The 17,505-nt window shown below is 48.2% G+C and overlaps 1 protein-coding gene across 1 annotated transcript in view; it reads left to right on the top strand.

The window, feature by feature from the left end:
• Srrm4 (serine/arginine repetitive matrix 4) overlaps window positions 1-17,505 on the top strand; it is a 152,871-nt gene that overhangs the window by 116,653 nt on the left and 18,713 nt on the right. Inside the window, exons 4-8 of the mRNA XM_051161638.1 lie at window positions 1,218-1,289; window positions 3,953-3,979; window positions 5,362-5,412; window positions 8,462-8,554; window positions 11,267-11,423. Of these exons, the coding sequence (XP_051017595.1) occupies window positions 1,218-1,289; window positions 3,953-3,979; window positions 5,362-5,412; window positions 8,462-8,554; window positions 11,267-11,423 (400 nt within the window). The remainder of the gene's footprint in view (window positions 1-1,217; window positions 1,290-3,952; window positions 3,980-5,361; window positions 5,413-8,461; window positions 8,555-11,266; window positions 11,424-17,505) is intronic.

Here is a 17,505-nt window from a genome sequence, read left to right on the forward strand (position 1 = left end):
AAGTGTTGACTTGTTCCTCATCCTATTTCTCTTTGCTGATAGTTTTGCTGAGGCTACCACGTTTTGTTTTGTTTAGTTTAATAAAATAAAGTTAGCGTGCATTCTTTAAAAAGTTGAGATATTTTAGCCGGGCGAATCTCAGCACTTGGGAGGCAGAGGCAGGCAGATGGCTGTGAGTTCGAGACCCAGCCTGGTCTACAGAGCAAGTCCAAGATAGTCAAGGCTACACAGAGAAACCCTGTCTCAAAAAACCAAAAACCAAAAAAAAAAAAAAAAAAAAAAAAAAAGAGGGGATATTTTAAATGGATTTCTAGAACATTCTGAACCCCAATCCCTGTCTGAGAGGCCACCGCTTGCTCTTGGTTCTCAGTCCTCACCACTCCTTATCGTCTCCCAGCTAGCCTGTTCCATCCATCTACCCTTTTAGAGAGGCTCCTGCTAGCCTTCAGCTTGTAGCCTCAGTTACTAGCCACTGTGTCAGTGAGGGGAAACAAAAAAAAAACAAAACAACGACAACAACAAAAAAAATCACACACACACACACACACACACACACACACACACACACACACACACACACACACACACACACAAAACCCAGAGACAAGCTGTGATTCTCTCAAGAGGCCTGTGAGTTGCTGCTGGAGTCAAGATGGGAAATCAGGTCACCACAGTGTCATGCTGAGTCATCACCGTGGCCTTAGGGAGGGTAACTGTTTCCCAGGGCCCGTTGGTGGCTTCACACGTGCTATGATTTCAGGGGCACAGCCTAACCAAGGAGACAGCAGAGAACAGAACACAGAATATGGAAGAGCTTGCTGGGAGTGCTACAGAGGAGACCAGGAAGCCTTTTAGATTTAACTAAGAGGGTGGCTATGGGTTGATGCTATTGGAATGAACAAACCATGGGAACAGAGAGAATTCTGTTCAAATCTCAGCCCTCCACCCATGTCATGGCTGTGTGTCTTTGGGAAGGTCACTTTTTCTCTCTGAATCTCATGGCTTTGTTGTTGTTGTTGTTGTTGTTTGTTTGTTTTGTCTGAAAAGGGGGGATAGCAATTATATCTAGTTAAGATAGGGGTAGGGCACATGACACCTAACACAAATGCAAGCTATTATCAGTATGGGGATTGTCTTTGTATACGGTCCCCGAAAGAGCCAAGACACTATGTCATGATGGAGAAGGGACCCGTGACAGCCTGTCTCTCTCCCTGCAGGTCCCCATCCTACAGCCCATCACCAGTCAAGAAGAAGAAGAAGAAAAGCTCCAAGAAGCATAAGCGACACAGGTACTGCCCCTCCCCCTCCTCAGACAGGGATGCCCTCAGGTGTGGCAGGGGTCGGGACCCCGAAAGTCACAGGAAGAACCTCGCATCATCTATGTAGCATGCTCACGCTGTCACTTTATCTCCATCTTATGGTGAATTTACATTCAGGTCGAGATGGGACTCTTGTGGGGAGGAATAAAGAGCCATTAAAGCTAACTGAGAACAGAAAGGGATCTGATTAGAAGAAACCAGGAGGATTTAGGGACCAGCCAGGCCTGGAAGAGGGGCTGGAGATAAGGAGTAGAGAACCCAGGCAGTTCCTCCTGCTTCCGTGTGTGTGTGTGTGTGTGTGTGTGTGTGTGTGTGTGTGTGTGGCGGGGTAGTACTCCCTGCTTCCTAGTGTGTGGGGAGGACAGGGTGCTGTGTCATGCCCCATATCTGCCACATCACAGGCCAAGCCAGAGACATGCAATAATATCTTTGTCATTATTCCAAAGTCCCAGGAAAAGGCCTGTGTGTGGCTCCCGCTGTGTCCTAGAGGGCAGGTTCATGTAGAAGAAGTGACAGCCAGGGATCCCGGCCTTGGGTAGGGAACATGGAGAATCATGAAAAGGCCTCTTATGATTCGGACTCTTAGTCCAGGTGCTTACTATATACACTCATGCATGGATACATGCACAAACACAATACATACACCCATCCATACACATACACACACACACACACACACACACACACGTGCACACACATTGAAACAACTGCACATGTATATTTACAGAGGGGGGGGGGAAAGACTACAAACTAGTGATGCCAATAGGCCAAGCCAACATGTTATAATCAAGAAATTTTGCAAAAACAACACTTCTGTGGCGCTCTTCTGCAAAGAAAGCCATGTACATGGAGCCACTTCCTGTGTGTCACTGTCAGCTGGCTCAGAGGAGCCTCGTGTTCTTGGGGCCACCAGCCTGCTCTACACCATGCACCACCTAAGCCTTGCACTTGGCTGTGGGTTTTAGCGAAAGGATGGCTTGCGATTTATTCTGGTTTATTTTCATCTTCCAATGCCCCTATATGGTTCAATTGTGTGCAGTTACCAAAGGTCAGGGGTCATCTGGGCTTTCCTCTTCTTCAAAGTGACACTAAATAGTTTTCCCAGTCCAGGGGTTTGGCCACATCTCACCCTGTATTGCTAGAATGTTCTCAAACTCAGTTGAGTCCTGCATCCACCACCAGTGCATGCTCTCCAGTTAAGTTGAGATTGTGGGGACTGGTGAGATGAGGTTAGTTTAGAGTCATGAATCATTTCTACCGTGGAGCCGGATGCTAAGGCAAAGGGCATGCCCATGAGTGTGGATGGACACCTGTCACCTGTGCCCATGAGTGTGGATGGACACCTGTCACCTGTGCCCATGAGTGTGGATGGACACCTGTCACCTGTGCCCATGAGTGTGGATGAACACCTGTCACTTGTGCCCATGATTGTGGATGGACACCTGTCACCTGCCAGTGCCAGTGCAGGGGACTTTTCCACACCTGGATCCCAAAAGCCAGGTGGCTTCTCACTCAAGGCCTGTAATACCAGCTACTTATGAGTCTGAGGCAAGAAGGCCACAAGTCCAAGGCCAGCTCAGGAAAACTAGTGAGACCCTGGAGAGAGAGACTGGTTGGGGAGAATGAGAATGAATATTCTAGAAAATCCTAAAGCCTTCTTCTAGGCACCACCCTTCCCCAGCCCAGTTTCTCCAAGTCTGAGTCATGAAATATTTGATTAACAACAGCTGGTGATTTTAGAGGTAGCAGCAAGAGATAGAAGACAAATTGAGCCCCCCTCCAGTTTTTAATAAAACTTTAATCTTAACTATAATTGTCTTAAAAAATCAGTTTGCTGGTGGGATAAAATACAATATTTCTTTTCAATGAAGCACTCTAGCTAGTTGTCATTGTGATAGCCCTCTCTTAATATCAGACTTTGAGGACTTTTTAAAAACTTCCTTTCTACCTATATTCATGCTCAAGTTCAGAGCCCCAGAATGAAACAGTAGCCGAAACCCAGCGACTGCTTTCAAATTCTTGCCACCCACTGGGTCAGTGGTGATTATAGGGAAAAGAGGTCTGGGACTCCACCAAGGATGCACCTGCTGGATCCAGAAACTGCTGCAGGGGGAGCCACAGAAGGGGGGCCTGGGGGAGGGGGGGAAATAGAGGTGACCAGGCAATTAGTTTTGGCCCTCACTGCATTCCATGGTGCCATAGGGATGGAGGGAGTGACCTTGTACATGCTTAATACAGAGCCTGATGCACAGCAGGGGTTCTTCATGGGGGGGGAGGGGAGGGGAAGGGGTAGGAGGAGGAAGAGAAGGAAGCCACAACTAAGGAGACGGATGAGAGGACTTGGGGAGCAGAGCACACTTTCCCATGTCCGCCACCCCCCATCCCCCATCATCCAGGAGAGGCTTGCTGACAATTATGAGCATTGGTGGCCTTTGACCTGGAACTCGGTATGTAAGGCAGGCATTTCCCACGTGGGCTTCATGCTCTTTTACATCTGACGTGGGCGGAGGTCCAGCTAGAGTCCTGAGCCCTTTAGGGCTCATCCGAGGAAGAAATACTCACCAGTGTTTATTCTCTCCCCTCCCGACTCCCCCCTCCACCCCTCCCTTCCTTCTGTCTTTGCTTCGAATCAGGTCTTTCTCAAAGAAAAGGAGACACAGGTAAGACCCCTGCTGCTTCCGGCTGCTTGCTCAGCCTTCTGCTTCTGAGGGCTTGCTCTGGGCAGCTGCCCGGGTGGGCTCCCCAGATTCCATCACTGTGCTCCCATCTGCCTTCCTGGGCCTCAGTTCTCTCAACAATGAACATGGAGCTCTCTGTATTGCTCCTGGACCGAACTCTGGCCAGACACTGGAAGTCAAGGGTCGTAGGAGACACAGGCCCTTCCCTCTCAGCCATAACTTTGTTACGTCTGGGCAACAAATAGAGAACATGGCGGGAGCAACATGAAGCTGCCACAGGGACTCATACAAACTGGGCCCTACCCTTAGCCCCTTCTACAACCCCCCTCACCCTTGAGCAGTGGGCATGTGGATGGTTCCCATTTGATAGATGGAGAAACCGAGTCTAAGACAAGAGAGGCCAGGGCCACAGCCAAAATGCAAAGCCAAAGCTGTCAGATAGGGTGTGTATACAGGCGACAGTGGCTTCTTCAGTAACAACAGCCACATCTAGAGCCATTGGGGAAGGCAAAGCCCCCATGTGTCCATTGATGAGTGAACAGTCACATGAGTATCAGCGTCACTGGTTGCCAGTGAGTAGTACTATGCAAGTGGTCTCAGAGAGGTCAAGTCACTTGTGTGATGTCACTCACCTGAGCAGCAGAGGCGGGATTCAAACTTGGGGTGGTGTCACTAGACAAAATTAACGTCTTCTGCCCCCCCCCCCCCCCCGTTCAGGACCTCGGTAGACAGCAATGGGTTTTGGTGAACTGTGAAGCCAGTCTGGTTTGAGGTAGCATGCTCGCTTTCTCAGACTTCTGCCTGTCTACACGGGGACCCTGGGTCTTCATTGCTCATTCTGCATACATCCCAGGGTCCTGGTGCTTGAATATTCATGGGCAGAATGTTTCATAACCTACTAAAGCCGATCTGTCTTTGTCTGTCTCTGTGGCTATTCTATACCCTTGTAAACTGACCAGCAATCTCAGAAGACCATGGTCTAGGCCACACCCCAGGACAGCTGTGTGATCCCGCCTATTTCTACAATGCTAAAAGGTGCTCTTAAAAGCTGCGCCTCCACCCACAGGTGGTGGAGACAATCGAGTGTGAGTGTTCACACAGTACTTAGTGCTAAGGCCTGAGCATGGCCGGATGCTGTGACTATGGCCTTTATTACCGCTGCAGTTATTAGCCTAGCAGAGGGAACTTGGCCTCCTAGGCTGGCACCTGGTTCTCAGTGCAGCAGTGTGAGCCAGGATCCCGGCCCTGATGCACTGCCTAAAGACCTTGACATTTGAACAATCTGCCTGTGTTTACTCTTGAACTGCACTCAGTGCTTTGCTTTGCTTTCATCTTCCAATTAACCAGCCGTTTTTCTCATTCAGCTCCTGTAGCCCTAAAAGCAAAAGACGGGAAGAGAAGAGGCACAAAAAGCAGTGAGTAGACAGATGCCCCAGAGCACACCGTGCAGTCTGAGGGATTGGAGGCCTGGCCTCTCCCTGCCTGGGAGTGTTAGCCATGAAATAAACAGGGCCAGGGGAGGGAAAGGGAGGTAGCTGAGAGGGAGGAAGGAACCCTGAAAGTGAGAGGTAGGGTATGCATGAATACACAGATTGTATATGATATGTGGGTGTGTGCATGTGTGCTTGTGATGTACAGTGTATGTGTTTGTGCCTGAAGTGCTCATTATATGTCAAGCATGTATGTATACCATGCATATGTTTGTATATAGCTTGTATAAATACAGTGTGCACATTAATTATAAATGTCTATACATTTCTACGCCGTGCAAACATCTGTGCACACGGTCTACACAGTGCATGTAACATGGGCACATTGCATGTGTGCATGGGATCTAGTGCATTTGTATACGTGTGTGTGTGTGTGTGTGTGTGTGTGTGTGTGAATGTGGCAGCAGACAGCCTTCACGTAGGTGTACTGTGAGCCCACAGGTGTGGATTCTGTTTGCTCTGTGTGTGCGCACTGTGTGTCGTCTGTACATTCTGGGTAGGAGAATGTGTGACAGTCTTTACCGGTGCACATGTCTGTGTGGTGTGTGCACGGATTATGGGATGTGGTCGTGTGTGTGTGTGTGTGTGTGTGTGAACAAGCTTCCACATGCATATTCTGAGGACTGGTTTACATAGCCTGGCTTACAGTACAGCATATCCCCCATGAGTCCTGAGTCTCAGGCCCAGCTGTTGCAGAGTTTATAGCTGGTAGTAGAAATTCAAATCAGCCAGCACTGCCCGTGGAGTTTAGTTCCCCATCAAATTAAAAGTAAATTTGGTTACAACCCACCTACTTTATACCCTGTAAACGTTAGTGCAATGTGTTTTCCAATCAACTAATATTTTATCTCCCGCCAAGAAGCATCTAAAGAGAGCATCAAAGACAAGGAGACTAGCTTCTGAGGAGGGAAAAGAAGAGGCAGGGCACAGAGGGAGGGCGCTCAGCGTGGCTGCCTCAAAGGGTCCCTTTATTCAAGGTCAGCACGGAGGAGGGCATTTGAGTCAGTACCGTTAAGACATGGCCCCCGCTCCAGAGAGAAGGAGAGACCCCAGTAAGACCAGGGAAGAACTTCCCCATTGGCTGGTTGGTTTAAATAAATTCATCAAGAGAACACAGTATTAACTGCACAAGTCCCTCTACAGTCCCCTACAGTGGGTCCTATTGGAGCTGGTGGACACGAGTGTGTTTCAGCCGTGGCATTTTCACTCTCAGCACACACTATATGTTCACAGATAGTGGTAGCCTTGGGCCTGGCAGCCTCAAGAACCCTGGGGGGGAATGGTGATGACACTGAGGCTGTTGCCCTCTCCTGTGTGAGAATGCTGGCAGTTCATTACCAGAAGCTGGACAAACCACACGAGTCAGGCCAGAGAGCAAGAATCCCAGGGACTTCCAGGAAGCAGTGAGTTGTTCTTACCAAGCTGACCAAGAGTTAGATATATCCAAGTTAGTCCTTTCTCCCCCACGTGAGGCTTTGGCACTCGGCAGTGAGCACAGGGAATGGTACAGGAGAGTGGTGGAGGATGAAAGCTTGGGGCACAGTGTGGACACCAGTGGGGAAAATGGGGCTTGCCGAGAAAGGGGATCCTAGGCTGTCTGCTAGGCACATAGTGTGGGCTCTCTGGCCTCAATTTCATGCCCAGGAAGAGAGAGAGGACTAGCAGTCACCAGTTGTTGTGAAGAACAGCAGAATCCGTAGGAGGAGAACAATTAAGATGCAATCAGGCCTGAGGGATGCGTTAGATACGGATGACCTGAGGTCTGTCGCCCATCCTCCTCCCGAAGGTCTCTCAAGCCAGAAGAAAAGCTGAGTTGCACAGCCACTGTTGCTTGAGTCGGGCAGGTCGGCGCAAAAGACGTTGGGTGGCTGAGCTAGATGGAGAGCCAGGCAGGGCCAGCTCCCGGAGGAGTTTGGCTTCAAGAGCAATAATGGCAGTGAGAGATTTTAAGTGGGGACTTAATATAGCCTGATAGTTGTATCTGAAGAGTCTAATTCCTTTCCTGGGATAAACAGGCAGATTCCTAAGCCACCCGCATTCTATGCAGCCTCCATTTTGTGCTGTTTTTATTGTTGTATAGAGAGGGTCTTATTATGTCACCCAGGCCAGCATTGAACTGTGTAGTTCAAGGAAGACTCAAACTCTGTGATTCTCCCGCCTCGGCTCCCCAAGTACTGGCATTCAAGTGGGAGCCACCACACCTGACTTTCCTTGTTCACCCTCAGTCAGACTGAGACCCGTCCTTGGGAGTGAGTGGCTGCAGGGAGCCAGGGTGACGCTGGTATTAATGGTGGGGTGGTAGCCTGTGCTGGCAGGCTTTTAACTCCACGCTAAGGATCCGGAGTTCAGGTCCCAGGTCTAAGGTCACAAATCGGCAGCTGAAAGGCCCAGGAGAGCCCTTGAGTGTTTTTTGTGGGCGTCGAAGGTTGCCTTTTTGTTTTTAAAGGGATGTCTCCTTAAGACAGGAATATTTTACATTAAAGAGTCTACACTTGTTTCTCCGTGGGCTTGGGGAGACATCAGAGAGTCTGGCAGGCGAAAGGCTGGAAGCACAGCAGGCCTTTTTATTCAGTCCAGGCCATAGATCAATATTCTGAAATACAGATCCTAACCTTGGGAGGCTTGGGGGCAACTTGCTGCCTGGGGGTGTGGTTTGTACCAGGACTACTTCCAGCGTGAGGACGAGTCTCACGTCAACCATCCTCCACATGCCTCTCAGTAAGGGCCCCTTTTTGCTTCCCTGTGCTCAGTCAGTTGGGCAGAGACCCCCTAAGATGCCAGCAGGGACCTGGGGCTGTATTGCTGGAAGTTGCATCCCTCAGGGAGTGACCTACACTATTGGGTCTAAGTGGGATTTTTGTGTCGCAAGATCAAAACCTCTCTCTCTCTCTCTCTCTCTCTCTCTCTCTCTCTCTCTCTCTCTCTCTCTCTCCCCACCCCCCACCCCCGTCCCTCCCTCCTTCCCTTCTCCAAGATCTCGAAGCCGGAAGTCTCACAGACATAGACATCACAGATGCCCCTCGAGGTCCCAGAGCTCAGAACTGCGCTCCTCCAGCTGCGAGAGCAGGTAACCCCTTTGCCCCTGTGCCTCGTCCACTCAGCCCCAAGGATGCTTGACTCAGGTTCTGTCCTGCACGGAGTGGCTCCCCCATTCTCCAGGTCAGAGCTGCCCCTGCTTTCTGTAGGCAGAAGGGGCCCATTAGCAGCCCACCCCCTCCAGGCTTGCCAGGTGCCTTTGGTGATGCTGACTCACATGACCCTCTCTGCAGTCCCTGGAGGTCATTGTGAAGATGGGAAAACTGAGGCACCGGGGTTTTTTTTTTTTTTTTAAGAACTCACTAGTTAGTAACAGAGCAACACAGTTAGTGTTAAAACCAGGAGAAAGTTGGCTCTAGACATCCTCAGAACAGAGAAGCTGAGCCACCTATTAAAGGACACACAGAACAAAGTACCAGGTTCTGAGTCCCTTTCTCAGTCCATTTTCTCCTGGCTCTGCTATCTATAGAGCCGTCTATGCCAATGCATCGCCTGTCCTGGTCTGAGAATGACAGGAGTGAAGTGCTCTTATGGCTGGGGGGAAGAAAGGGACCATTTTGTGGATGGGAACACTTAAAATTGTTGATACGTGGCAGGAAGACCAAAGCCGGCTCCTAATGTCAGGGGCTTTTCTTTTTGCTCAAGTGCTTATTCATGACACCCTGGGGACTGAGGCATCTCGGCCCCCAGGGGGAGGGGGTGGTGGTGGTGGGAGGGGTGGGGGGAGGAGTGACACAGGACTCACCTTATTTCAGCAGAAGCAAGATGGCTGGAGAAGAAAGAGACGGGTGGGAGGAGGATGAAGGGGAGAAATGCTTATCTCTGTGCCAGGCTATGTGTTTATCTTTGGGCTGATTTCAAGCTTTTTCCTCTATGGCCCTGTCATACTCTGAGTGTGACATGATTTCCTATATTGTCTGCACCTTGTGGTCACCTCAGAATTGTTTTTTAAAAGATTGCAAGTACCCGAGCCCCAGCCTCTACACACCCCGAGCCAGGCAGAGAGAGTGCAAAATTTCCCAGGGAATATGAAAACAGCGTGTGTGAAAAACTGCGACCAAGGCCCTGACATGTCCCCTCCTAAGCTGACCTCTGTGTTTCTGATGGACCCCAGGTGAAGCCACAGAGTACTCTGATGGATCGAGACATAACTAAGACCCCTTGATGTGCAGGGCAGGGCCGAGATAGAGTGAGAACTTGCCTTCACTACACAAATCACCAGGTACCTCCACTCCAGTCTGTGAGTGAAGGCTGCTTCCCCCGTGATCACTTAGCCTCAATCCAGTCAGCTCTCATTCTAGCCTATCTTAATGGCCCACCCTGCTTTCTGACAATATCCAGCCCAGAGCGATGCCTCTCTCACTTTGTGCTCCCCCATACCGCCTGCCACTGAGCCCAATGCTCTACGACAAGTTCATAGTAACACCTTTAGTAGTTAGGGTCTGTGAGACTGAGTGGAGCCTCAGCCTCTGTCCCTGGGTCAACTAGCTCTCAGATAACTATGCAGGGTCCCAGAAGGTTGCCTGCCAGAGAAATGGCTGACATCACAGGTCCCAGCCCTGTGCCTCCTGCTGCTTCCTCTTCACCTGAGCTCCCATGAGCCTCTTGTGCTGAAGCACCTTCGGAAAGCCTGAGAGCAAACCTAGAGCTGGCTATGTGGGTCACATACTCAGGAGGATGGTCTGAAAGATTCAGAGCAGAGAGATAGTTCAGAGAAAGAATCTGAGGAGACGGTTCTTACAGGTGAAAAATCTTGCCCGGGTTTGGCCACTTATAAGCTATGTGATCTCAGGCAAGAGCCTGAACATCTCCGAAACTCAGCTCCCTCACCTGCAAAATGGGAAAGTAACACCCACCCCCATCAGTGTCTTCAGGATGCAGGGATGAGTGTGAAGGGTTTTCACACGGCTGCAAATTTATATGGTGATGCTTGTGCTTACAACTGCAGCTCAGAGAATCCATGTGGATATTTTAAAGGGTCAGACACACCTCTCATCTCCAAAGCAGACAAGACAGGCAGATCTTGCTTATTATACAAGGTGTCTGTCATTTTTACCAGACACATTTGCCTCAGTATTTTGGGTGATTCTCAATAGAACGGCTCCATTTCACAAATAGTAGAGTCACGTATACACAGATGCATAGGTATACGTGGAAACCTAGATAATTATTCCCAAACATATAGAATCACAAGCATACAAGGGACATTAAACCAGATCAAATAAAGGGCCACTTTTGTCTTCATGATTATGCCACTAAATATATGTCAAATGAACAAATGAGAGAGTTGCCGAGTAGACAGGAGGGGGATGGATGGGTGAACCGATAAACGTATAGATGGTGGATGCATGGATGGTGGGTATATGGATGAATAATTGGATGGGTGGATGGAGAGGTGGATGATGGATGGGTAAGTGGGTGGAGGGGCGGACAAAAGGATTGATGAGTAAATAGAGGAATAGATGATGGGAGGGTGGATGGATGGATATGGATGAAAGGATGGGTGGATGAATGGGTGGGTGGATGGATGAATTGGCAGGAGAGGGGATGGGTGATGAAGGGAAGATGAATTGTCACACACACAACCCAGCATTCTTACATACACAGACATACCCAAGGACAAAAGTCATACAAACATATAGAAACAGACTCTGTCACCGTCAGATGACATGTCGGTTGCCCAGTCCTCTCTCCACCATGCTTGCTTCAAAAGGTCTTCAGGTATCTCTTTCTTGACCCCCAGGCACCGAGGTCGGTCTCCTGAGGAGGGGCGGAAATCCCGCCGAACACACTCCCGCCGCTGCTCTAAGAACCACTGCAAGGTCAGCCCAGAGACCCGGTCCAGCCACCTGCCCAGCCAGCCCCTCCAGAGGCTCGGCTTCCTGTCAGCCAGGGGTGTAGTAAGTATTCTGCACAGCTCCTCTGCCAGCCTTGCCATGACTTTTGTGGGAGGGGGAGGTCTAAGTTCAGGGCAGTGTACCATACCTTTGAATTCAGTGTGGGGTAAAATTTCCCACCGGCTCCAGATCTTGTTATCGACTAAACAAATGGTCATTCACCAGGCTCTCTGACAGCGCTTGGCTGGCTTGGGGACTTGGGAGGCAGAGGAAGAAAAACTAAAATACCTAGGTTCATATTTCAGGGGTGGGTGTTGAAACACAGATACTGGCTTCCAGGTGACATGTGTGAGATACATAAGGGTTTCTTAGGGTCAGGCAGAAGAAAGGGGCCTTTGACATGGGAAAGACACATTGGCTTTTGTTTAAAGTCTGCATCTCTCGTGTCAGCTGGCTGACAGCATTGGCTGACAGCTGGAGTCTGATTCCTCCTGTTAATTTGAGCTTGCAGCTTCTGACCTGTGTCTTCTTATGTGCTCATACACAAAGCCTCAGGTGTTGAGGGCTGAGCTGCTGTCAATCATCCCTTCTACATTTGGGGCAGAAACAGCAAATTTCAGAGAAGTTAGGATCTGGGGCAAAGTCACAGAGACAGACCATGGTAAATCCAACATAGTGAGCCAGCAATTAACAAAAGCATAATGACCTACTTGGGGTCAGCAAGAAGGGACTGGTATGGCCTCCAACACTTTGGTGTGGGATGGAGCTGAACTCAAGGCCTAGCTCCACATCTTCTACTCACGTGGCTTTGGGAAAGCTATATCACCTCAGTTTTCTCAGTGGGTAAACCTGAAGATGTGATTCCATTTGAGGCTGTTTGAACTATTCAGTTAGAGGAAGTATGTGAGGAGGACTTTTGTGGACTCTGAGGGGACAAAGAGACAAACATCATGAAAGTCAGCCTTGACATATCACAAGATTGAGGCCAGCAGCCCTGAAGGGGGTCTGTTTTCCAGAACATGCAAGGAGATTCTCCCCCTTAGAAAGGGTGCGATGGGCCTGGAGAGATGGCTCAGAGGTTAAGAGAACTGACTGCTCTTCCAAAGGTCCTGAGTTCAATTCCCAGTAACCACATGGTGGCTCATAACCATCTGTAATGAGATCTGGCGCCCTTTTCTGGCCTGCAGGCAGAGTACTGTATATATAATAAATAAATCTTTAAAAAAAAAAAAAAAAAAGAAAAGAAAGAAAGGGTGCGATGGAAGTAAGGAGGAGTTCAGGGGTGCTATGGGAAGATCAGTGCAGGAGGTAACAATAAGCAACACTGTGGCCTAGATGGCACAATAGGTATTTCCAGTACATTCTGGAAAACTCCTCTTCACATCAAGGAACCTTGTGTCATTAGGATCTGATTTTATTCAATCTTCTGCATGTCTGGAAGTACTCTGCTTAAGTACCTCTTTCTCAAGATGTCTGTGACTACTAAGACCATGTAGTAGTCAAGCCCCCACGTGCATTTTCTCATCTCTATACCTAAATGCCCTAAATCTCTACAGAGGCCAGGATTCAAGTCTTGAGTAATCAACTAACCTACTGCCTCTACAAGTCTCAGTTTCCTCAGCTGGAAAATGGGTGTGATTACTTCACTTGTGGAAAAAGTATATGTAAACTTGAATTATGAGCAGTGAAATACAGAAGAATGTTCCTGAGTGAGCTATGGCTGCCCAGTCTCCCATGTACTAGTGCCTGTGGTAGTCTACCTAGAAGCCCCAACTGGCCTTAGATACAACGTGCTAGTGGCAACACCTGACTTATTCTCTCTTACCTGACTGGAATAGTTTTCTAAGAAGCTCACATTTGTGAATATGTGGCCAAAAAAATCAAATCTGTCTTTCCTCACTTACCGGTTATGTTACTGGATTGGCTTTTGATAGTTTCTTTGCTAGAAACACACAGGCTCTTGTTGGCTGTGAGGTATAATGATCCATGTCCCCCAGGAACCTCCGTGTACCCTAGGAGGCTCCATGTTCCCCTGGGAAACTCCATGCCCCCCCCCAGGAGTACAACCCCTGGCAGAAGAACCAAAAGCCAGGCCTCATCTTTCTATGCAAGGAAGAAGCCTTAAGAGCTCACCTCTCCCTATCACTTTGGTTATCAAGAACAAAAATGGAGATGCATAAGAAAGTAATGATGGCTTTGGCAAGATGGGGTTATTTAAAAAAAAGAACGGATGATTATGATTGTCCAACATACTGATACATACATACATACATACATACATACATATTGTCTCTTCTTCAGAAGATAATCATTGTACAGTGTGCTTTTGGCTCAGGGACAAAACTTGGGTAACATTCTATATTCCTGCTGCGGAGCCTTGAGCTACTCATATTGCCCCTCTGTGTCTCTGTTTCCTTAAATTCCGAAAACCAGTGAGAACTAGTTCATAACATTGTTATGGGATCGCCATGACTATCTATGAGTAAACATTTTAGAATGTAACTGGTAAGTGGCAAATGCTATACACAGTGCTTGCTGGTGGTGCTATCAGCATCGTGAATACAATAGCAGGGAAGGTAGAAGCAATAACAGAAGTCATGGCAGTAACTAAAATATACTTCCAAGCTTAGGTAAGCCAATGAGTAAACTGGGACAAGAAACAGGATCCTCTTTCCTGTGGGATTTTCTTTCCATCATAAATAGTAGCTAGATCCAATATGGCTATTTTCACCCCAGTTGAGGTTGTCTGGCTTCTAGAAGTATTAAATACATTCCAAAATCTGATTCCATGTTCCCTCTGTGCTTGGCTCTTTTTCATCGTCTCCATTACAAGGGCAGAAATGAGAGAAGATTCCAGATACATCACAGGTTCCCCAAGAGTTCCAGCCCCAAGACCTGTCTCCATTAGATAGAACAGCAGAGCCATTTGCACTGATCACTTATCAGTTGTTTCTACAAGTCTACCCACATGTACTGAGCATCTGTAAAGGCTTAGGCTTGGATTTTGCTCTGGAAAGCTGATGAACAGGGAAGAAAGTCTGTGCCTACTAAGAGGGAAGACAGATGGGGTGATAACAGGGAAAGGTCAAGCATGGCTAAGGACAGGAGGCAGAAGGTTGGCTGGTAGGAAAGGGCATTAGGATTGGGGCAGGTAGAGAATGTAACGAGGACCCAGAAAACTAAGTATGAGCAGGATTTAGCCAATGAAAAGGGAAACTGAAGATTGGGGGTAGGGTTTGGCATGGGATTCGAGGACAAGACACAGGTGTCAGAGATGAAGAGGAGCCCTGAGAAGACACCTGTGCCCCAGGTCCTGATGTTCCATACACAGAGCTCTTTTGAAAACAGCCAAGAGCACGTGCATAGCATCAAAGGAGATGCTCTGAAAATTTGACTGTGCAAATGAAGGCCTAGACTCTGAACTGGATCCCAGTTGGCTACAGGTAGCCAGAGGCTCTCTAGCTTGGTCACTGAGCACCTAGAGGAACCAGAAGTCAGTGTAATCAGAGCAGGATCATGGCAAAGGGCACCAGTCCTACCTATACTTGTTAAAACGGTCACATGATTGCCCACACATTGGTAAATAGGCTACTTTGCCACTTCATCCCATCCCCAGTCAGCCAGTTATTCCCCCCCCCCCACACACACACCTTCCAGATCACAAGTAACAGCTAATCCTTTTCAATGCTCAGCGTGGAGGCATGAGACACTTCCGTCTTGGTGTCTGAGAGGGATTTATGATAAGAAGACATTTGAACTGGGTACTGAAGGATGCGTAGGAGTTTATCAATTTGAAATGATTCATGTGTAGAAGGGAATGGAATATCATTATGTGGCAGGTACCACCACATACTTTGCTTAGCTATTTCTCCTTCATTTCTTAGAGATATGCATCATAATCAGGAGAAAGTGAGGCTCTGGGAGCACAATCACCAAGGAAGGTGACATGCTTTGGAAGGAAGAGAGCTGGCAGAGGCCAAAGACTTTGCATTAGATGCTTACTGTGACATCAGCAGAGGGTGGGCAGGGTGCAAGGGATGCTGGTGGCCCCAGGTGCTTAGCAGAGGCCTATTTCTGGTGTATGAACATTCTCCATCAAGCCTCTCATATTTGCAGACGCAATCTAGAAAAAGGACTGAGTCAGAACCACGGAGAAGGCCAAACCTCCTATTCCCCCCGCACCCCCATGTACTATAATCAGGGCCAAGAGCAGTCATGTATCATGTATGTGCCAAGTGTTACACGGATGCCAACAGACCGGAGGAGAATGTGCAGTGTGTCACGGATAGCTTCATGAAATTTGTAGGCTGAGGAAGGCAAAAGAGTGTCTGTGATTGAAATGCATCCTGGAAGACACCAATAACTAATGTTCTCTCAGCATTACCATGTGTCAGGTGCTATCATAGATGGCTTACACATGTCACTGCCTCATGTTCTTAGCATAGCTATTCAAGAGACACAACACGTCCGCTATAGAATGATGGCACTGTGCTCCAGAAAGATCAGACAAAAGGCAGCTAGTCATTGCAAAAGCTCAGATTTGAAACCAGGGAGCCTGACCGGGGCATCCATGTGCTCAGACATGTAAATATCATCTTTACTTTAGGATAATTATCTTAACCTAGTTGTGTGGTCAATACAACAATGGTGTGAGTCAATGTATCTATTCTCTTATTAAAATATGCATTAAGAGAAGGAGAAATGGTTCAGTCACTTACCACAAGCCTAGATTTGGATCCCCAGCACCTACCTAAAAGCCAAGCATCATGGTGTGTACCAGTAACCCGAGAACAGGGGAAAGAGAAAAGAAAATCACTGGTGCTTCTTGCTGGATGGTCTAGCTGAACTGCTGGCCTCCACGTTCATTGAGAGACCCTACCTAAAAAAAATTAATCAGTCAATCAATTAATAAGGTAGAGATTGATGGTTGAGGTGGAGATGGTTGAGGAAGACACCTGACTTTGACTTCTGATCTTCACATGCATTTCCACACACGAGCGTGAACATGTACACAAATGTACACACAATAGTAGTTATTCTAGTGGTAATATTAATATTAATAAGAATAGCTATGCAGTCCTAACATGCACCAAGTATCTGTAGTAGCTGCTAATATGATTTATCAACACCAATAAGCCTAGCAATGGCCTCCGGCCTCAGGATGGAAATATGCTTTCTCATTCTATAGACAGGGAGGGGGAGGCTGAGGACTGGCCATGGCTGGCTCGGACCCATGGACACCTCCATCTAGGCTCATTCCCCCCACCAGGCTTGCCTTGCTCTCTCCCCTGGGAGCCTTAGCACCCAAGCTCTTCACTGCAGTGGAGAGCAGACACAGCCCAGATCAGGGAGGTGCCACGTGGGGACTCGGGGATGAAGAATGATGTAGCAGAGTCAACATTTACCTTTGCTGAGTAAGGAAAGAAGAAAAAAAAAAAATACACCATCATTTTTTTTTTTCAGCTAAGAGACATTTCACCACCAGAAGAGGTAGAAAATATATCATCTCGGGGGGCTGGGGGGCGGATTATGCATCTTTAAACTGAATGAAATTTATCTGCATGCAAAACTCATTTATTGATTTTACTTTTTTTTTTTTCCTTTCAATGTGGGTCGATGGGGTGTGTGAATACGCCTAACAAGATTATGTGGAGGATTTTGAAAGTTAATAGACAGGGGCACCTCCCATGAGGCTTCTGAGGAAAGGGCAGCTGGAAGCTGTCATTTCTTTCAGGGTTCTACTGAAAGGGAAAGAGTAAGGAGGCTAGCTACCTCCCCCTACCCAATGCCAGATGCAATGCGCAGCCTGGGGTGCCTCAGACCTAGGAATGCTGTCTTCCCCTTAGCACCAGGAAATCAATCTCTCCCCATCCATCTTCCTCTTCACCTCCTCTGCTTCCCAGATGAACTTCAGCAGGTCAAGGAATCCATCCTTTTGCTGCCTTCCTAATTAGTGTCAGCGAAAGAGGAATGCCAGCAAAGAAAACAGCCTTTCTGTCTTAGAGAAACAAAGGGATTGTTTTCTTAAGGAATGAGCGGGAGCCTCTAGCTGCATGCTCTGCCGTGTAGCGTGTGAGATTTCCCAGCTCCCCATACGGCAGAGAAGCAAAAAGAAATTTATAGCTGCCGCTCTCCATGGGGCCAT

Source organism: Acomys russatus, chromosome 19, assembly GCF_903995435.1.
Source record: "Acomys russatus chromosome 19, mAcoRus1.1, whole genome shotgun sequence".
In the NCBI taxonomy this organism is placed as follows: domain Eukaryota; kingdom Metazoa; phylum Chordata; class Mammalia; order Rodentia; family Muridae; genus Acomys; species Acomys russatus.